At 42.6% G+C, this 22,454-nt stretch overlaps 1 protein-coding gene across 2 annotated transcripts; it reads right to left on the bottom strand.

Annotated features, from left to right (window-relative positions):
* Window positions 1–2,416: 2,416 nt before the first annotated feature.
* rev1 (REV1 DNA directed polymerase) lies at window positions 2,417–21,586 on the bottom strand. Of its 2 annotated transcripts, none has more exons than XM_080753299.1 (22): window positions 21,327–21,586; window positions 19,595–19,670; window positions 18,887–19,019; window positions 16,374–16,542; window positions 14,911–15,468; window positions 13,937–14,793; window positions 11,758–11,856; window positions 11,522–11,638; window positions 10,790–10,916; window positions 10,536–10,664; window positions 10,153–10,307; window positions 9,952–10,071; window positions 9,607–9,827; window positions 9,327–9,499; window positions 9,002–9,231; window positions 8,717–8,910; window positions 8,362–8,628; window positions 6,943–7,042; window positions 6,646–6,845; window positions 5,499–5,649; window positions 5,255–5,357; window positions 2,417–4,293 (listed from the first exon to the last, which is right to left on the bottom strand). In XM_080753299.1, the coding sequence occupies exons 2-22, from the start codon at window positions 19,658–19,660 to the stop codon at window positions 4,182–4,184; spliced, it is 4,281 nt and encodes a 1,426-aa protein (XP_080609425.1). In that variant the 5' UTR covers window positions 19,661–19,670; window positions 21,327–21,586; the 3' UTR covers window positions 2,417–4,181. The 2 variants fall into 2 exon arrangements, with proteins under 2 accessions (XP_080609425.1, XP_080609426.1); XM_080753300.1 differs by having other exon boundaries at window positions 5,499–5,613.
* Window positions 21,587–22,454: the final 868 nt, after the last annotated feature.

Raw genomic sequence — 22,454 nt, 5'->3', positions numbered from 1 at the left:
TTCACCAGAACACAGGAAATTACATCTACTATGTTAATTTTCTTCTGGGGGAGGACCCCCAGACCCCCCGCTTTAGGGGTGGGGGCAATGCATGCAAGAAAGATCATACAGATATTCACTTAAGTAATGACTTAAAGATGAGAAGTCATTATTAAAGATGTCCTTTGCTTCAGTCATCAAATCTGTACACCTAAATTTGGCAGTTTAGGCTGAAATTGTACCCATGCTAGTAAAGCAAGCCTGATAAAAGTATCAAACATGCACAAAATTCACCACAACACAGGAGATTAAATCTACTATGTTAAAAAAATTCTGGGGGAGGACCCCCAGACCCCCCGCTTTAGGGGTGGGGGCAATTCATGCAAGATCATACAGATATTCACTTAAGTAATGACTTACAGATGAGACATCATTATTAAAGATGTCTTACTTTGCTGCAGTCATCAAATCTGTACACCTACATTTGGCATTTTAGGCTGAAATTGTACACATGCTAGTAAAGTAATCCTGATAAATGTATCAAACATGCACACAATTCAACAGAACACAGGAAAATATATATATTAATACGTTTTAGGGAGAGCACCCCCCAGACCCTGGTTGGGGAGTTCCGCGCACCCCCAAAAAAATAAATCTCCTGGATTCTGCCAGTCCAATGTTGACAACCCTGACCAACTGTACCTTTATTTTGAAATCCACCTACCGGAAATCATATGTTAAATATGCCTTAATACATTATAATTGTCCTCTATATATATGTAAAATTAAAAACACCTTAATTATTTTATTTCTTCTAGAAATAGCTAATCTTTCACTCAATAGGGGAAATGCCCGTGCCGCCTGATTATGGATCCCACTGGAAAAGATGGATGGAAACGGCATAGAGCGCTCGTTTTCACAGTTATTGTCCAGTGTCCACGACATTGCAAGCGGCGCGAAGGCCAGCGGACCTTGGTCCTGCTCTTCGCGCCCGAGCGCCGCAGGCGCGAGTGCCCACGAAGAGCGGGCCAGAGTTACGAAGCCGTGGTGAATGCAATCGTTCTATTTATAGCGCACGATAAACGCAATGATAATTGGGTTTTGGTGCACCTCGCGCGGTCCAAGTGACTACAACGGAGCGCTCCCTACATTCGGTTCAGCCAATCACAAGCTTCAAAAATTAGTCCGGGGCGTGGTTATCCATCTTTCCCAGTGTGATCCATAATCACGCACCCCGTTGCAAGTTGATGATGTCATAAATGTAATTTGTGATCTATCCCTATGGAATTTATGGCATGCATGTGCAAATAAAACAAACCTAATACTTCCAATGGTTAATATGAGCATCAAATCAATATTTAAAATGTGTTTGTGTTTTGTTTTTTTGCACATGCATGCCATAAAAATGACACATGCCATTTATGACATCATCAACTTGCGACAGGCATTTCCCCTATTGAGTGAAAGATTAGCTATTTCTAGAAGAAATAAAATATTTAAGGTGTTTTTAATTTTACATTGTAGTTATAGAGGACAATTATAATGTATTAAGGCATATTTGTCGTATTAGCCAGGGATCCTTTTAAGAATAATGGACATTTTTAGCCAAATTAATGTTTTTCGTGCAAAACAAATGCTTGCAATGGATTCAGAATCATGGAAAACCCCTAGATGGACCCTAGGTCTGGTCCAGAGCGTCAGTTGGACCCCTCACATGCTACTTAAAGCAAATTTATCTTTTGTATTCTTTTCCTGTTTAGTAAAGTTAATGGGACCCCAACTTTCAGCAACTGTCTATTAAGGTATTCAATCAATCAATTGTGGTTGATTGTTTATGTATTTTGTTTTTTCTTTCTCTAGTTACCATCTTTTCTAGCACTCACAATCAGTGGTGGAAGATTGAACTAGGCCTACTGCCCTACTCAACATTTGTATATAGGCCTACCGGTAAGTAAAAGTAACAATACCACAATATAAGAATACTACTGTTAAGTAAAAGGCCTGTATTCAAAAATGTACTGGAGTTAAAGTATAAAAGTATTGTCATCAATATATACTTACAACGCCAAAGTAAAGGCATCAAAATCTTTCAAAATGTGTCAAGCTTTTTTGCTGGGCTTTTGATGAGCTAGTTTCAAATATCTGAAGCATAAAATAGGGATTAAGTGGTTAATGTGTTATTAATAATCTAAAATGTTTTTATTAATATCTGAAAAGTAACTGGTGGTAACTAAAGCTGTCCAATAATTGTAGTGGAGGGGAAAAAAGGACAATATTTGCCTTTGAGGTGTAATAGTACAAAGTACTGAAAAATGGAAACTCAAGGGAAGTGAAAGTACCTCAAAATTGTACTGAAGTACAGTACTTGAGTAAATGTAAATGTTACTTTCCACCACTACTCACAATAGATGGGGCTCAAACATCAACACATTTAAAGCAGAGTTTAAAGTTTATTATCAAGATTTAGAAAACATACAAATGATGTCACAGCTTCAGGTCTTCAGGCACGGGCCAGTCGTGATAGGACATACTGACCAATTAGAACCCTGGCCATTCCCTTTTTGAAAAGACATGGCAGGTGAGGAGAAGCGAGCTCTTGAAAGTCGAGTCTGCTGTGGTTTAAGTTACATTCATTTGACCAGTATTCAAAATGACTTACATTGTATGATCGTGTTCCCATACATGGATATTATTTTTGAACAACCCGTGTCACACATCATCCTTACCTACGAAGCATGATTGACTTACATGATGTGGTCACACAAAAAAAAGAGTTAAGCCCCCGTTACGAGTATTTGGCTTCTTGTCCTTGTTACTGTTCAGCACATCTTTACATTATAGGAATGACAATGACTAGGGCATCTCTCTGGCTTTATTTACACAGGAAGACAGGCTCTTATAACAGTGTTATAAGCTCTTTTGTTCCTATGTAAAAAAAAGTAAAGAAAGATTTATGTGACAGTTAACAAGGTGGGAAAGCCACCTCAGAATACTGGGATCCATTCCAGACATAGTTACATGCCATACGAGGGGGCATCCCACTTATTATGTGGAACAATCATGAAATGCATAGGTTATTCCTTGATTGCCAGGCAATTTGCCACAACCCCTCTCCACACCTCCAATCAGCGTGCTTATGAGAAATCAACAACCAACCTCCTGGTTATATGTTAAGTGCTTTTTGGCCAGCTTCTAAATTTCCATGTTTGCACACTGATCATGAAACATTAAGGAGCGAATAGATTTAGAAGAAAAGACAGTTACTAAGAATACACTATTTGTAAACAATACAAGAGGAAAAAACCTCTACATACACTTTGTTTTAAAACTTTTAACAAGAAGGATTTGGAAACCTTATTTACATGCTATAACAACAAAGTTTGGCACTTTTTTTGCAGAAGATACAAGGGAAATCACAACAGTTATGCAGCAGACAATATTGCGTCTGCTTCTTGGATAATTCACGGTCCAATATTGTAGAATGACAGAAAATGAATTAATATGTTGCACTTTCCATTTCCACATATTTCCTGGGTGGTGTACAAAGGGTGGATCATTCAAAGCTGGGCCTTTGAAGAAGAAAACAAAATCGCCCATGATCCTTGTGAAAATCCCCATCCACCTTGGCAGAGATATTTAAGCTGATAAAGACTATGGCTAAATAAAATCAAAATGCAATATGCATAAAAAATATTGTATGATTTTAAAATTGAGTCCATGCACCATTTACTGTATGTAATTAAGTTGAATGATTTATTTTGCGATGTTGCTAATATTCAAATGTCTTGATGAGGTTGATGTGTTTATTAGGAGGAAGGTTCCAGCCCTTCTTACACTGCGTGATTTGTCCCTCGGAGAGTAGAGTGAATGAGAAAAACGTATAAAATACTATCCTCCCTCTGTCCTATAGTGACAAGAGTCGTATGGTCGTATAGAAAGATATTGTCATATTGTCTGTCCTTAGAATAATTAGTAGTCTTATTGTAGCCAAACGTTCTGTGAAATCACAGTGAGAAGGAGGAGGTCCGGTTGTAAGATCTCCGTACCACAGAACTCTTTCCGCTGATGTAATCATCGTAGAAAAACATCTTTTCAGTGTCATAATACCTCCATTGGCGGGTCAACTGGTAACAGTGGCAGAACAAATGGTGATGATGTATCAGATGTAATGGGGAATAAAGGCAGATGGGACTTCTCTTCTTTTACATGATCTTCAGGGTGCTACCGTACGTTTGCTGCACGACCACCTGCACATTGTCCAGGATGAAGTCAAAAGCCATGCTCCATACAGACTCTACTGACTCCTGCATGAGCCTGTAAACATAAATAAGTGTCAGCAGACCATAGGAACTTGGTAATATGTGTCACAGTAACAACGAAACAATAAGAAAAATAAAGACATTTAACCCATTTAGACCCGGAACGCATCTGTGTCACTTTAGATTTTAACCGCTTTAACCGTTATTTTATACTTTGGCTATTCAAAAATAGCAGATCTACAAGCTCGTCATAGCACCGAGTGCCGCGCTATGAGCTTGTAGATCTGCTATTTTTGAAAAATCGTGAACATTTGTGCAAATATATATTTTTAAAGTGAACATTTGTAACTCAAATCTTTGCTTCTGGAGGTCCCTGGAACAAAATATCTTGAGATGGGGAATAGCGGCCAAATACATTCATACACATTTTGGGGGTCCTTGACATGAAAAGGTTTGAGAACCACTGACATAGAAACTTTTTTTTTTTCTTCAAAAAATTGATTTACGTGGAAATCTTACTTAATTTATGGCCTTATGACTAAAGCCCAGCGGAATTGAAGACTCTCAAAAGAATCAGTTCACTTTGACTCAGATGCAATATAAAATGATACAAAAAGGTTTATTTACAGCGCTGTAACATTCACACATTAGACATGTTGCTTCAGCAAGGCAAAAAGATGGACTGCCCCCCTCCCTCTCATAGTTCATTATTTCATCTGCTAAAACAAAAACATCTATTCCTTCTCTTTCCCTAGCTCATTAAACGGCAAAGAAACATATCTCTTTTTCACAGTCGTAATTCGTAAAACACCCTGACCTCCTTAGTCTTACCTATCCTCCCCTCTTCCCTAGTCTCACAGCTGAGTCTCAAGGTCAGCAAATAGCAGTCAACAAGATATAATAATATATTTCATTCACTTCAGAAGACATTTTGTAGAAACTTTGGAGAAGCAAATAGTGATGTTTGGTCCATAAATATGATTACAACTGGGGCTGGTCTGGTGGGCTGTACCTACCGTTTCATGTATTTGATGACCAAGTCCAGCTTCTCCAGGTCTTTATCCTCTATCAGATCAGTGCAGTATGTCACTACCTGTAGGATGTCCTCCTCCATGGGTTCTGAGAGGAAGAGAGACGATGCATAAAATAAATGACATTGAATTAACACACACCTTTCCCAATACTCACAAACTATACATAGTAAGTTAGTAACCACATGCATTTGCAGGTGACCATAGTGGAATGTTATTCAGTTATTACCTGAAATGGTAGTGACCCATTCCCTAAGGAGTGTTCTGATGTCTGTCAGGTTGTAGGCTCCAGCCAGGGCAGGAGCAGGGCGTGGGGTGAATTTAGACAGCGTCTCTGGTATGTCCTGTTTTAGAGATGACGTGGAGGGACCATTTTCAGTCTGGGTAAAGGGAGCAGTGGTTTAGCCAAGTTCCACATTAACTTGACAGATTTACAAACTCTTGTTTTGACATTCTAATGCACATCATTCATTTATCTCATCAATAGGTTAAGGATTTTAATGTGCCTTCTGAGTCTGTTCACCTCAGACTGGATCATTCCATCTATGTGCTTGTCTTGTGCATTGTCTTCAATGTCCCGTTTTTAGTTTAGTTAGAGGCACCAGTCTATAGGAGACTGCAAAACATATATGATATTTCAACCTGATGGTTTTTCTGTGTCCTCCCAGGTCACTTATATATTTTTACTATCCACCTGTTTCCGCGGGAGTTTACTGGAGATTATTTGGACCACACTTCCGGTTTAACAGCAGACATACAAGCTCACGTCACGTCGCAGATGCAACCCGTTGTGAGCTTGTAAATCACACTCGGCAGCGGCGCCGGAAGCTCGGTACAACGTCTGCGCAATGCACTATGGGGTGTTGGAAACCCGTGGATATAATGTTACATATGGTTAATTTTTGTCACCTCTTATGTCTGTATAATAACGTGTGTAATGTGTGGTAGACAGTAGACACTATCAGATTACTTAGAAGGGTTTCACGATTGGTGAACCCAGTTATTCCAAAAGTGTCAGGGACACCAAATTCATGTGCATTAGCCACAGACCTCCACAGAGGGAGTCCCGACTCCCACACAAGATTTGGGTTCTAGTAGATCACATTTTCAATTCAAATAGCTGATATACAGTACATAGGGTTACAGTGGATGGGGACCCTCTGAAACACCCTCAGGGATCCCTGGTGGTCCCCAGGCCCCACCTTGAGAACCTCTAACCTACCCAATGGCCTATGATGTCACTGGAATACAAATAGGTAGATATCTTTCAGCCCTTTGCACTAGGCATAATGCTCATATTTATATTTTGAAGAGAAAGAAATAGATCATACCATAAATTATGACTTTATCAAGTGCTACAAAGCTTCTGGGCTCACCTTCAGTCCCCCAACGGCATCCTTGGATCTTGGAACAGGTGGTAGGAGCTTGACTGGGCTATTTCCTGTGTGACGCATCTTCAAAGGGGACGTTCCTTTCTTAGCAGGGCTCACAGCATTCTTCTTCTTGTATCGCCGTTTCACACGACCAAGACCAACTCCAGACTGCTTCAACTGCAATAGTGGATTCCTTTGCTCAGCTGTGGGTAAAAAAACAAGACCATGCATCACATTACAAAGCTGCAGTACCAAAGCGCTATACAATAAAGCCTTAAACTCTCTGGTGCTGGCACTTACCCATCTTCCCCTGGGGATGGACATTCTGACTGCGGTTGTATGCAGAGCGCAGCTCTTCTTGAAGCTCCTTGGGGAGAGCAGCAAACACGTCCGGGTCAACCTACAGCCAGATAACCAAGTGATTGAGTTAGATGTATCACCCCGTTACCAATTTCCAAAGACAACATAAACACAATGTTACAATTTAAAAGAATCCCCCAGAATCTATTTATGAGATAAATAAATAAATCCAAAGCCAAAAGGCTTCCAAGCCGCAACAATCCTGGGGGGAAACAAAAGCTCTGGTATTTTTTGTGTCTGGTATGAGTGGGAAACGGGCTGAAAGTGTGTGGAGATGACATTCAACACTCAACACTAACAACATTTAAACCAGGAACCAGAAAAAGTCTTGAGGCACTCTTTTTTTTTCTTACATTTTCATCCCATGATTTTTGTAACCCATTTTTTCACCCAGTGTCAACTGTCTAATGTAATCCTGGGCACTACTCTCCCTCTGCCAACCTGGGGAGAGCAACAGACTGACCTCATGCTTTCTTCTATGCATGAGGAATCCAAGCCTCTTTTTTTTCACCTGAACAGGGGGGAGTTTCTCCGGTTGGATGTAGCGCGTGGAAGGAACATGTTATTCCAACCAGTTCCTTTCCCCTCCATCAGGCACCCAGGCTGGCCAGTATACAGGGAGAGGCAGTATAGAGACTAGGATTTCTGCAAGTTCTTTCTGAGGGTACCTACTACCTACGCTAGGAGACACGGGGAGAACATGCAAACTCCACACAGAAAGTCCCTTTCGCCAACCCCACCTAGGGTATGGGCGCTGATGATGCGGAGAAGAACACGCCTCCAGCGCCCATAGCATCCCCAGCGGGAATCGAACCCAGGACATTCTAGCTGTGAGGCGACAGTGCTACCGACTGTGCCACGTGGCCCACCTTGAGGCACTCTTAAACATGCTAAAAAGATGAACATATTCAACAGCCTTCATTTAACACAATGGGTGCCATAAATAAATAAATAAGTAAGACGTTGCCCGACATGGTTAACCAGGTTAACAGGTGCCAAATAGGGTCCGTTTTCGCAGCAGGTGAGCTAAAACATACATTTCCCATGCGGCCTTGCGGCCGATTCGGGCCGAGTGCATGTCCTCATTCAGATCACGTGATCTGGGCTCCATTCACTCCACTGCTTTCAGCTCCCGTCCGCTTCCATTACACACAGAGCCATGTTTACTGAGCTGTAGCTCTGTCGTTTTAGCTCCCGGTACGGATTTTTCTTCTCCACGCTAAAGCCCGTCACGCACGCCACAGTTTGTGCGCACAACGCACACGCACCGGTAAGTTACATCGATGTAATGTTGCTATCCAATGCAAGCCAACTTCAACCTTTCATTGAGCCCGCCCGGTCATGAGTAAAAAGTGTTACCTGGGAAAAATCAGGAAGTTCCAGTACGATGCCCGTAGAGCCTGTCTGGTTTGGGATCTGCAAAACCAGGGTGCCTACTGGTTGTGTGAACAGCGGAAGAACTGAGTTGGAGGGCGGGGGTGGAGGAGAGGTGGGATGAGGAAGTGCACGGGAGGTCTGTGGACTGGGGGAACGGGTACTATTGGCTATTCCTTCTCGATCAGTCCATGACTGCTCCACTTGCTCCCTCAGCTCAGCAGGCAAGGCCTCCAACACTGAACGGTCCACCTGTCATCATAAAGTCATACGATGCATAAAGTTCAACGACTACACAAACTGTCAAACCATTGATGTGGGACGTACATGAAGACTTTACCTGTGAGGGGGAAGGAACTTCAATGCTCAAGTTGAGACGGGATCGTGTGCGGCGTGGCGTCTGTGTCGCAGGTGGTTCCTTGCTTGTCCCGGCGGTTGGCTCAGAAGGGGGAAGAGCATGGGGACAGGCACCTGGCAATGGGGCTGCGGTGGAGGATGGTGTTTGTTCCTGATTTGTGGTGGGGTCAGCAGCAGCTGTAATGTTGGTCAGACACAAATACACATGACTTGAAAGCACGTAGACAGTTAGCAGACAAACAACGCACAAGAGTACCACTGTACATACCTATATTCTTGGACTGGACAGTGATCTTCGGGCCTAGCAACATGTCTTTGATGGAGCGTTTATGGGGTCCTGTGGGGTCCTGAGCGACAGAGTTAGCTCCTTCAAGAAGCTGCATCTGGATGCCCACCCCCCTCAAATCCGGAGCCTGCAGCTTCATGGCATGGAACAACTTGATGACAGCTGAAGCGATAAGCTGACCGCTGTCAGTGGGGTGGGCCAGTGTCACACTCCTGACAGATTAAGGAGACAGGTCGATGACATGCAGACGGACGCCAGACAGTGTCTTTTATAATAGTCATTTGTGGTGATACAATGTTTAATTTACCTGGCTAGGTTGTCACATATGCCATGACCACCGTATTTTGCCGGCTCTATGGGGGCTCCCGGCTTGCGAATCATGACCTTCAGGGTCACTCTGCGACCCCGTAGGCCTGCGTCCTGGAGACGCTTTTGAACCTCCATCGACAGGTCGGTCATGAAACGTTCTGCCTCGTCATTCTGTTCAGAATATCAAATTAAAAGTGTTAAAAACAGATTAAATGGGAAACAAGAAGTGATAGCATGTTAATGGTAAAATGAAAAAAAGTTTAGAGAGTTAATCGAACCCCTGTGAAGCGGATGTTGTAGTTCATTTCTGCTGAAACAGACTTCCTTTCTTTCTCGTAGCGGACTGGTCGGTCATCCAAGCCCCTGCAGAAGCGGTAGAGCGTGTCTCCGGTGCGCGGTCCAAACGCCTTCTGCAGCTGAGATATAGTCACCTGCCGGAGGTCACCGCAAGATTTCACACCCATAGCGGCCAACTTTGTACCCATAACAGGCCCCACACCTAGAACAGAGGCAAACAGTGTCAATTAAGTGTCTTTTTTATTAACTTGGAATATTTACTCTGATCTAAAATGAATCACTTAATTGTTCTTGTGGGAATGACCAGCAGGTGGTGTCATTTCTACCTGGCAGGCTGGTTACTGACAAGTCCCTGATAAAATCATCCACTTCCTCCGACTTCAGGAAGTACTGCCCATCTGGCTTGGCCTTTCGGGTCGCCAACCGCGCCAACAGGATGTTGGACCCTGGAAAGATGAAATGCATTTGGTGAAATTGATTTCTTCGGACCTTGATGTACAGTATTTTATCAGCAAAGACCCACTCACCCATTCCCACTGAGGCAGAGCAACCCGTCTTCTCCTTGATGTCTGTTCTGATGGCTCTGGCTAGCTCTTCTGGGCCGACGCCCAGTTCCGATAGAGAGGAGGCACCATCTATCAACACCTCGTCGCAGCTCAGTGCCTCAATGTCATATGTATAACTGCAAAAGAAATGGAAGAGAGGTTTGATTCGTACAATGTTTGACACAGGAAAAGGAGAGACAGATGGAGACAGAAAATGGAAGAAACAGCTCAATTAATACACAGGAAAAGGTAATTTATCTATTTATAAATAAGAGACTGTACAAATTTGTAAAATCTGTCACATCCGAGTTAAATTAACAGTGAGGATTTTGCAGTGTAGATAAAGGAGGGGTCTCACATCTCACCTGGCTAGGATTTCATACATGGTGAGAGCCACATCTTTGTAAGCCTCAAAATCATATGGGACGGACTGTAGAGCAGGACACAGTTTTTTGGCCTTGCCAAAGAACATCCCATTCCTCACCCCCGCCTGCCTGAGAGATGCAACCAAGCAGACGTCAACGATCCCAGTACACAGACTTACTTATGAATGTGTTTAAAATGTAACAGAAGATCAGGAAAAATGTGATTATTATTTGTTTCTGTTCATCAATATTACCTGGCCTCATAGCTGCAGGATGCAATCTCTGCCATGGAGAGTGTGGCAATATCCTGGTCCACTCCGTTGGTGTGGAGGGCAGGACTCTCTGGTGGCAGCGTTCCCTCCAGGTCCCCATCATGACTCTCTGACACACAGAGCAAGGGTGCATTCAGTATAGCCAAATAAAGCAAAACATGAGAAGCGTCAGTTGGCCGCCCACCCTAGAGCCTGGGTCTGCCTGACGTTTCTTCCAGTTAAGGGGGAGTTTTTCGTTACCACTGATGAAAAAATTGCTTGCTCAGGGTGAGCTCTCTGCTCGGGTATCTCCTCTTTATGTAAAGTGTCTTGAGATAACTTGTTATGATTTGACACTTTAATAAAATTGAATTGAAATAGCGATTGGTCAGAATAATCTATCATTTGGGGCGCCCGCTGGCCTGGTGGTCAAGGCGCATACCACATACTAGCTAGGCTATGATGCCTGCTGGCGTCGCCGGTTCGATTCCCGATCCGGACGACCTTTGCCACATGTCATTCCCCATCTCTCTCCTCATTTCCTGTCAGTCTACTGTCCTATCGAATAAAGGCATAAAAAGCCCGAAAACAAATCTTAAAAATAAAATAAAAAATAAGAATCTATCATTTTATTAACTCATCTACTGCTTATGACTAGTTTGACGAGTTATATTTATGGGTCCACTCTGCTTATGACAAGTATGACGAGTTTGAAAAAAAAAAAACCTTGCTCACCAGACTGAGCAAGGGTTCGTTTCCTTTGGTAGTACTGCTGCTCCAGCTGAGGATCAGCCCCGGGTCTAAGAGCCACACGACCCGGCCCACGGTTACTGGTCACAGCTACCGGTTTCCCTGCGAGAACACCAGGAAAATACATGTGTTATGAGCACATAGGTTTGACTGGACGTCTGTGTATAGTATAGTGCCATGAGAATGTGTTGGTTCTAGACATACAGTAGATCGGCCCTTGCCTTTTAGCTCTGGTCGATGTCTGATCCCCACTGATACAAAAAAGCAGTCCATATCCACATGAAAGATGCAGGTCTTAACTCTTCGAGATGCCAACGTACCTAACATAAATACACACAAAGCGTATAGAGGACAAATTTGTGAGTAGGCTATGCAATTAATAGATTAGTACAGTGGTTCTCAAAGTTGGGACCTTGAGGGGGTTCCAGGGGGTCCCCACTCCCCAGATAAATGATAATTAGGAACTAAATGGACCTTTATGGCTATGTAACTCAGAGTGTACAAATGGAACCAAATAGACCTGTTAAAAAAACATTGAATTTACAATATAAATATAGACCCGTAAAAATCTTCTCTTATGGGGGTCCCTATGGCATATCTTTTCAAATGGGGGTCCGCAGGCTAATAAGTGTCAATTTGGAGGTCCCTGACATTTGAGAACCACTGGATTAGTATATTAATGATTAAGATTTTGTCTGCTGCAATAAGCAAATCGCAAAATGATCAGTATGATCAGGAATACTGCATTCCATTTTCTGCTGTGAGAGCATTGGCGAATCAGAGGTGTTCACATCACATCACATCACAAGCTAGACTCATTACGGTTCCTTCCTGACACAGAGTACTGACGGGTTTTTTTCTGCCCCAAAAACGGAAAAAGCAATGCCAATAGTTCTATGCAAAAACAAAATAAATCTATATGTTTTATGTCACTCTGTTAAATGCTGGGGCATAGGTACAGTCTAGACCAGTGGTTCTCAACCTGTGGGTCGGGACCCCCAGGGGGGTCACACAATTATTTTGGTGGGTCCCCAGATGATTAACTTAATGTGCAACATTGTTTTCTCACTCAACAGTAAACAAACCAACATACATGTTTAAGTGTATAGAGGGTAACTGTTTTTTTTTTCAAATCTCACCTGCACAACCCAAGTCAATATTTGTATGTTTTTTTTTATGTGCAAATAAAAAAAATAAAAAAAGGTATCTGCACATTTCTAAAGTGACAATTTAAGGACTTTTTAATACCTCTAAAATGACATATTAAACATTGGCCTAATTGTCAAATATTAGAGGCAGAAATTGTGAAAATAGCCGATCTACATGCTCACTATGCCTCGAGCATGTAGATCGGCTATTTTCACAATAGAACAGTGTTATAAAAAATGTAATGCCTCAACTCTTAGTGCTCATCAGGGTGGGGGGTCCCCAGTTAAAATATGATTATTTTGGGGGTCACAGCCTGAAAAGGTTGAGAACCACTGTGCTAGACTATGTGTGGCTCATGAATGGTTCCATCAAATGTTTTTCCCCCCGTTTTGTTTGAGGACCATGGGAAAACAGAAAACATATAGATTTATTAATATGTAAAATTGATATAAAAGTAATTTAGGAATTCTCAACTTTGTTTATGTACCTTTAAACCTGTGGCATCACAGAATAGGTATTTAATGTGTAATGCTGCTTGCAATCAAACTGTAATCACAAAATAATATTTACCATTATTATACAGCGATATGCATATATTTGTCTTCTCAACCTAAAATACAGAACACACATTGCCTGCATGTCCACATCAACATTACTAGGCCTCCGATGAGAAAGAATTCTCCCGCTGGCAGATCACAAGGAGAGAGTTTGGCAAAACATATATTGAAATCATTGTTGAGAACAGACTATATCTCACTGTTTCCCAAACACTGGGTAGGGACCCATTCGTGGGTCGCGGACCCATTTCTATGGGTCCCTTAATTTTTGTTTTGTTTTTCGCTTTTAATTATTTCATCAAAACATTTTCAAAAAAGCTACATTTTTTAATGAATTAAATAATTAAAAATCTAAGAAATTCCATAAATTAGAAAACAAATGTCTAAGAAGTAGTGAAAATAGCAGATCTAGAAGCTAAATGATTTGGGAACCACTGCTCTATCTCATATCAGTAGAGATGATTACACCTGTGACAGTCACAGAATGGCTACAATATGTGTGGTTTGAATCCATTCAATGACATGTCTTCAGACGTTAGCGCCCGCAAACAGACTTCATGAGCACAGGAGGTATGCTGTTCAAAGATAACGGCACTTGAAAACAGCTAAGAACAAGTTGGGGTCTGAGTGTTGAAGAGAACTGATCTGTATAGGGAAAAGCAACGCTAATCCACAACCGTCATGCCTTTCCTACCTTGACTCTCGCCCGCAAACGTCCTCAGCCGGTCTTTGCCGGGAAAGGTGGCTCTCCCTGCTGTCCGCCGTCTGCTATGCAGTTCATTGACATACTCTGAGAAACCAATTCTCCACTTGGAGATCTGGTGATAGCGTGAGTGAGAGTAAAACTCTGAGATAATACCGTCCGTCTGCGCCACCATCTGTTCCACAGATGACACGCTTTTGTCACGCTTTTTGGCGGGTGTATTAGATGGACAGGTACTGGCTGATAAGTAATTTGTTTTTGGCGAGGTGGAGTTCGATGAAAAGGCATTGTGGTGACCTCCATTCAATCGAACAGCAGAGGACGAAACGGAGGCAGAGGATGAATACTTCTTTCCAGGGGTGGAGTCTGACTGATCTGGCTGAGGGCATGGATGAGGTGGCGACGACGGGTGGGAGGCTTTAGTGGCAATGGCCTCCTGATATGTAGGTGGCGGGGGTTTGGCTCTCTGTTCACTGGCTGCCTGCGAGTTGGCCAAGGGCGGAGAAACGAAGGAAGGGTCGGGCTGCCTTGGAGGGCTGTGGGGGAAAATGTATGGGTCTGGTTTGGACTGGTGGTGCACTGGGGGGCTTGTGGGTTTATACTCTGGGCTCTTGAGTCTGCATCGGGGCATGTCCTTGTCACACATAGTTTGATCAGGATTAGGGGAAAGATCCAGAGGCTTTAAGGCACCATTGACAGGGTGAGTATGTCCATTGGTTAGACGTGTTTCCTTTGACCCCTGCAGGGCTCTAACATCACAGGGATCTTCACTTTTCCACTGTTGCACTCCGTTCATTTTAGAGTGGAGTGTCAAGTCTAACGAGGTCTGTAATGCATGTGATCCATTTCTGTAAAACATAAAGAGACGGAAAGAGATCAACGAGAGAAAAAACTGACAAATGTGTGTCTTGATCATGACAAAAAAACAGACAACATGTACGGAAAACATTTTAAATAAAACTCACAGTTTTACGTCCCGTTCCTTGTAGCTATGCTGGAGGGAATTGGAGGACAATGTGGTCTGAGGTGGTGTGTGGCTTGGTTTGCACTGGAGACTGGGATTAGAGGGCATGAGACTTGACTTTGTGTGGCTGTAAGGTGGGGGTGGCAGGATGCAGTTCAACATGGTGCTTGGTTTAGAGACGGGGTGTAATGCGCTATAGTGTTTTGGGTGCGCACTGTTGTGCCTGGCCTGAGGGCCCACATGGATGGATGCCGAATGGGTTGACTGGGGATTGAGAAAGCCAGGTTGAGGGTGGGAGTTGTCTGGACGCAGCTGGTTGCAGTTGGGACTGGGGGAGTTGTTTTGCCGACTGGATAAAGGCTGCACGTGGTTGAGGACAGGAGCCTGCGTGCTGCCCTGTGGCGGTTGAAGGTTTGTATGGAAACTGTGCAGTGGCAGTGCATGGCTCGGTCCTGCTGCCTCGTGGTTCTGACGCAGATTTGCACTAGGGAAGCTTAAGCCTTTCTGTTTAGTGTAGAGTTGGTACTGCAGATGAGACAGGAGACGCCCAGCCTTGATGCTGTTTTTAAAAGAAAAGATGTCAATTGAAACGATTTACAATTTAGGCATCCAGAGTAATTTACAGTAAACAGGTAAATACGAGTTAATACATCAAATGCAAAGAAATAGTAATCTAGGATCATAGGTCAACCAAGAACCTATCATCAGCCTAAACAGTATAATATCATAGAGAAGGTAGAAGAGTCTGGGTTGTGTGGAACGTTGTCCATGATGTTTTAGGGAAGGTTCTGACAGCTTCCCTGTGTTAGCTGATCTGAGTGAGCGGGAGAGGTTGTAGGGTTGCATCAGGCTTTGAATATATGCGAATGCCATACCTTTGGTTGCTTGGTAGGCCAAAATCTGTGTTTTGTACTGTGTGGGAAGTAACTGGGAGCTAATGGGGGAGCGGAGAAGGGGGAGACATGTGTCAATTTTGTCTGGTTGAAGACCAAGCGTTCTGCGCCATTCTGGATAATTTGGAGGGGCTTAAGTGCACATGCCGAGAAGCCAGTAAGGAACGAGTTACAATAGTCAGGTTTTGATATGACTGATGTCTGAATAAGGAGCTGGGCTGACTCCTGGGTGTGGAAGGGTCAAATGTTTTCACCGCCATCGACGAGTATGTCCGTCAAATCGTCCGAGGTGCCAAAGACAAGCGCGTAAAAAATTTAATTTTCGGTGGTTATGATAGCAGCTACTCGCCCGCACCCATCAGTGATCCTAGGACTACAAAGCCGGAAATGACTCCATCCCAAAGATGTTCGCCCTATTCACTTTTCCTGGCAGCCCGTTACATTTTGAGATCTGTGTAGAATTTGAAATATTGAAAAGAAAAAAGAAAACGGACAATCTGCAACACCGATGGTGTAAAATGATCTTTTGGATTGGCTCCACTGTAAAATGTTTACTTAAAATTCAACAAACCTGTCAGTGATCCACTCTGGCCGGACCACCTTCTCCCCCTTGAGCTCCTGAATTTTGGTGTTGGGCAAATTATTGGCAATGATGTGGGTGGTCTTGGCTCGGGAATAGTAGATATGGAACTGGCCCCCATGCAGCATCATCAGTCGCCGCATCTCATCTGCACTCGGATCTATTCCAAAACAACAGGCCATGTGATTAAAAAACAAAACAACCAGAGTTGCAAGAACCAAAAAAGGTTATCCTGCTTGTCACCTACGCCCATAAACATGATAGATAGGCTAACGCTAAACAATAAGGTGGAAAGCCAATCAAGTTGAAGCCAAGGGAATACATTCCACAGACTAAGTGGGGCTATAAGCGCATATTTCCACGGATGTCTTGCCCCTTATCCCTAAACATTTTTTTTTTTTTACTATTTTTAAATTGTTAAAATAGCCGATCTACAAGTTTTCAACGTGTTGATGTAGAGTTGCTATTTGAAGTACTTTAAAATGTTTCAAACTAGTAAAAAAAAGCCAGGGAAGTTTAGAGATTTCCCTGTATAAGTAAAATTTGAAATGTGGTTTAATTCATTCATCACTCTAAAATTATGGCGATTCAAGCATCAGACTTTATTTAATACTATACATATAACACAGAACCATGGCTTCTGTCATACAAGGTAAATCGTACACCAAACTAACACAAGCTGCAAATGAACGGTCTTAAACAAATATCATTGCACAATCTTCTCCAAGTCAAACTCATGAAACATGCTGGAGGAAACAAATCACCTTCCAGACACAGGGTCTGGATATAATCAAGCTTAACTAATGCATAAGTTCCAACTTCCACCAAGAAATACACATTAACAATGTTGGCTAACTTGACTCATTTACCAGAAATGTCATGTGATATTTACTTGAGAGGATGGGGGGAGGGGGTTATAGCAGGAACCTTGATTTGTGCATGTAGGCCTGACCCTGTGACTTATATTGAATGACTTTTTCTCCCATTTATGTCAAGGATGAATTGACTGAACAACCTAATTATATTGTCATGGACTTCATCCCATCCTTTAATGACAATAATGTTTATTTTATCTTATCCCTCTCTCCACACACACACACACACACACACACACACACACACACACACACACACACACACACACACACACACACACACACACACACACACACACACACACACACACACACACACACACACACACACACACTAGTAAGACGCCTCAGGGCGACATGCAACCTTGTCCTAAAGGCGAGGTCGCACCAATTCTTGGCCATCTGGCCAGTGATGTATAACGGACCAGTTACCCATATATGGAGACCCCTGGTAGCCATATAGGGAGATCCATCCATGTACTGTATATGGAGATATGCTGTGATATGCTGTGAGAGCCCAAACATGCTTACTCAGTTATTTGTTATGTGAAAGTCCTATGATGTCTATGACATCTGACATCATACCCTGTTATACCCATACATGGAGATCCCTGTCTGTAGAACCAGCCACACAGATATGGGCTGTCTTGGCCATCTGTCTTGGACATATATAGATTCAGTTAGTGTGGTATGTGGCCGATCCGCCGATGTGGCAGATGTGGCCTCCATATATGGGCATTCCCATATGAAGTCCTGTTAGATAAGGGCTTAATATTGATGACATCAGGGAACTCCATATATGAGCATAAAACGGATTCTGTTAGTGTGACATCACATTGAAGCCAGAGCGTGATGTCATAGCGGCAAACCCTTTCTGTTAAGAGTGGTTCCCCTGACAACACAGTGACATTAGAGCATGATGTCAGAGCGACAAACCCATATACCGTAAAAATGTGTACAAGTCTACTCGGACACGGACAAGCTGTGCCGTTTTTCATAGTAAACTGGGACCTTCGGTCGCAATAATGTATTGTACCGTTATATTCTTTTCCGACTCTAATCCGTTATAATTCTTTTGGGATTCCATAAGGACGGAGTGAGTAAGGGCTTAAAATCAATAACACAGCAGTCATAACATGAGCATGCTGCAGCAGACCTTCCTCACGCTGTGATTATTCTTAAGAGATTATTTTACATAGCCAGTCTATCATGCATATAGATGGCAAGCAGGAAGCATGGATCAATGGGAGAGAGAGACAGGGCAAGCTAGTGTAGAAGTGTGGGCAGCAGAGTTGCAGACAAAAGTACGGTAGAAATGAGTGGGAAAATAATGAGAAAAAGTCATAAAGTATGACAGTTTGAGTTGAAAGAACGAAAGCAGCGGCATATAGACAGAACTACCAACAACCTGTTTTTAATTTGCAGTGTACACCAATGCCTATGTCTATTAGCTGAACTTTAGATGACCTCACTCTACTGTGCAGGTCTCTGAATATAGATAAGGGCTTTCATAAGGATGAAGTAATGATATAAAGGAGAAGATCATGCCACAAGTGCCTGCCTGATTTTTTTTTTAAATCAGATGAATGGATTCCATAACAGTGTTACAATTAGCTTGAGTAGTGTTACCTGTATACCCATTGACATAGATGGACACTCCACTGAAGATGTTGGAACACACCCCATCCTTCTGTTGTTCTCTCGGTGCATCCAATTTAAACTGCTCATCCAGCTTGGACACCTTGGCAGCCATGTATCCCCCCTACAGACAAAAAGATAAACGGTAGGTGAGACTTCTAGCTTGAAAACTCCTCTGCTTGCAGAACCATTGGCCTTCAATGGCCAGTAATATGGATTATTATTATTTATTTATTATTATTTTGACCTACATTATACAAATCATATCCACAAGAATCTTTTTTAAGTTGCAAAAAAAAGCTTTTGATTGTATGGCTAATGCATGGCAAAATGTTTAAAATGTACCTACACATTGCAGCACACAGCTTTAAAAAAATGTATTCATTCAGATATGTAGAACTCATTGTTGCAGTTTATCTACATACCTTTGGATCAAATAACGTACAAAAGGTACAACATATCCAGCAATACATTTACAACCCTCATCCTTTTCATAACTTACCTGTTAGCCTATTGTAGCCCTAGCTACCAAAGGAAAATGACACACACACCAGTGTCAGAATGAACAAAGAATGTGAAAATGTGTTAAATCTGATTGACAGAGGGAGTGACTACTGGCATTTAAATGTATTTTTGCATTACCTGTGTCCCTTTAACTGGAGCATTGCTTTACAGACAAGAATACTCAGTGATACTCACCCTCTCAGCCCAACCATTGTCATCACTGGCATTGGCTCTCTTCCTTTGCCATCCATCTCGACTCATACTGAGCCACCTGCAAGGATCATTGAAAATATATTTATTATGTACTATTCTACAGGTAGAGAGAAAACTCCAGCATTAGTAATGATACAAAAATCAAGACAGCACATTATCATAGATGTTACTATACTGTAATGACTCATTATCAGAGAGGTTGGGTTCAGTTCCCCAGGCAATCAATCAAAACCCACCAATTAATCTTCCAAGTTAAAGAGTTCAAACCTTTAGCATTATAAGACATATCCTCCCTATTAAGAGCGTAACTGCAAATTAATATCTTATCCTTGGCAGATCATTTTACAGGAAATTCATGGTGGCTATTTTGCTTTTGTCATACCAGAGGGTTGGGACACCTCCCTGAAAGCGTGGCCCAGAATACAACATCAATCAAACACAATCCTGATGTAAATAGCAGATTCAAACGAAACCATTACAGTGTCTGGAATGAATAATATGTTAGGTGCATGAGTAGATAGTAAGCACAGCCCGTCAGAATGGGGACACATCACTATCACTGTCACTGATAAACACAGGAGTGCACTACACTTATACTAATATGTTGAACTAACAGTTTCTCTTGTAACCCACAATGATATTGTTTCCTTGTACTTTTTCCTCTGAATGTTGTCTGAGGTATTATCCACTACTACAGTGCAGGAGACATCTGTGGTGTGCAAATGTTCACCTTGATGACCTGCCTTACGTGTTTTCCTTGTAGCCTACTGTATTTGCTGGTCTCTCTGATCACACAACACAACATACCTGATCAAGTATAAATATATTCAAACAATTTGTGTTGTAATGACTAATTAGACTAAATCACGCAAAGTGGCCCACTTTCATTTTACAGCCCAGGACGCGTCACTGAGGGCATGTTGGACCTCTCTACACCCTGACCTTAGAATAAACAGGATTAGTTCCAGTTTAATACCACTGGAACATTCAAGCTTGAGGACCAGAGTGTTTGGTAAAAACAGGTCCTTAAAATCAAAGAAGTGTCCATGTTATAAAATAATTTGATGGTGAGAATAAAGCAGTCATAAATAAATAAGTTAATACTGGTTGTGGACATATTTATAGAAATACTGGTCAGTATATTTTATTTGCAGTAAGGAAATTAGCATATAGAACTATTTAATTTTAACAACAGCTAGTTCCTTAAGTGGCTTAACTGTTCTACACGTGGACTGGGTATCTTTGCAGGTGCAAGGCACTTACACACCTTTTGTATAATGTCATTTACTGTAGCTAACCATTGTCCTTTAATAACTATATAACCCAAGGACAGGAAAAGAGATCTCACCCAGACTGACCAAGGGCAAGCCCGGGCAAGACAGGCTGACACGGCAGCATGTCACCCAGTGCAAGCCAGAAGCCAGGCAACGTGCAGTTGACCACTAGCTGTACATAGGCTAAAATGTGAGCTAACCGTAACGTTAGTTAATCATGTGTGTCGCAGCGCCACGACACGATCAACACTGTGTCAATTCCAGCAAGTGAATTATACATTGTCTTTTGTGCATTAAATGGTCTGCACAACAGCCAGACAATGAACCGGCTGCACCGATCTAACGCGTGAACAAATGTAACCTAACGTTATCCGCATCAGTTGTAAATAAACAACAGCTCAAAGTGGTGTCGGTTCCCCCAGCGGAAGTCACTTGCTTACCTTTTTATCCCCTCAAACAGGCTTTGCTAGCCAGACTTCTGCAGAGATCCAGCAGCCCCCTAAATGTCGTGCGCACGGAGCAGATCACAAGCCAAGCTGACGCCAAACGATCTCAACGAGACAGTTTAGATCGACTTCTTAACCTTGACTTTATTGAGCTACAGACACATTCCACTGAACCGTGGTCCCATTATTTTGTCATACGTCCACCATGGCTCTTCAAGGATTTCGCTCGCCCTCCCAATCCCCGTGCTGCTCTCCATTTCTGGCCGCCTGATCTCTTTCGCTCTCTCTTCCCGACTCAGCCACACACGGCTCCTCCTCTTGTTTTGCTGGCTTCACATCATGTTGTCACGTAGCTCTGGTCCAGAGCGTTAGCGAGGTCTCTCGAACGCTCTGCCGGCAAGCCGGCTCAGATACAGGACAAGGAATTCCACTGCCCTGCGAGGGCTCGACTTCATTATAAAATAAATAAAGCTACATCGCTACTCACCTAAACAAAGGCAGTTTTGCGTTGTTGAAAGTCTATTCTCCCGGGTGGGGAGCCTCTCAGCACCCCACCTTCTCTGTAAAATACACTTTTTGGGCAGAAAATAAAACATGTCTACCAGACGGAAATTATTTGGTTTACCCCACAGTGCCCCCTACAGATCTCATTAATATGTAGTACCATTGAACATATCTGTAGGGGGCACTGTGGAATAAACCAAATCATTTCCGTCTGGCAGACATATTTTATTTTCTGCTCAAAAAGTGTATTTTACAGAGAAGGTGGGGTGCTGAGAGGCATCCCACCCGGGAGAATAAACTTTCAACAACGCAAAACTGCCTTTGTTTAGGTGAGTAGAGTGTAGTTTTTTTTTGTTTGTTTTTTACTGAAGTCGAGCCCTCGCAGGGAAGTGTTATTCCTTGTCCTGTATCTGAGCCGGCTTTCTGGCAGAGCGTTGGAGAGCTCTGGCTAACGCTCTGGACTAGAGCTAGTTGTCACGGCGCCATCGTGTGGAGCGCCGAGCTCATAGAAGCTCGTCTGTTTTGACGCAGAGCACGAAGGCATGCTTCAATTTCTAGTCATTGTCAGTTGATTATATGGCAAGTTATATTAGCCCTTTATACATCAATGTTTTTACA

This window comes from Nannobrachium achirus, assembly GCF_963921795.1.
Source record: "Nannobrachium achirus genome assembly, chromosome: 22".
In the NCBI taxonomy this organism is placed as follows: Eukaryota; Metazoa; Chordata; class Actinopteri; order Myctophiformes; family Myctophidae; genus Nannobrachium; species Nannobrachium achirus.
The sequence above is the reverse complement of the archived record's forward strand: the minus strand, read 5'-3'. Positions and strand labels throughout refer to the sequence as shown.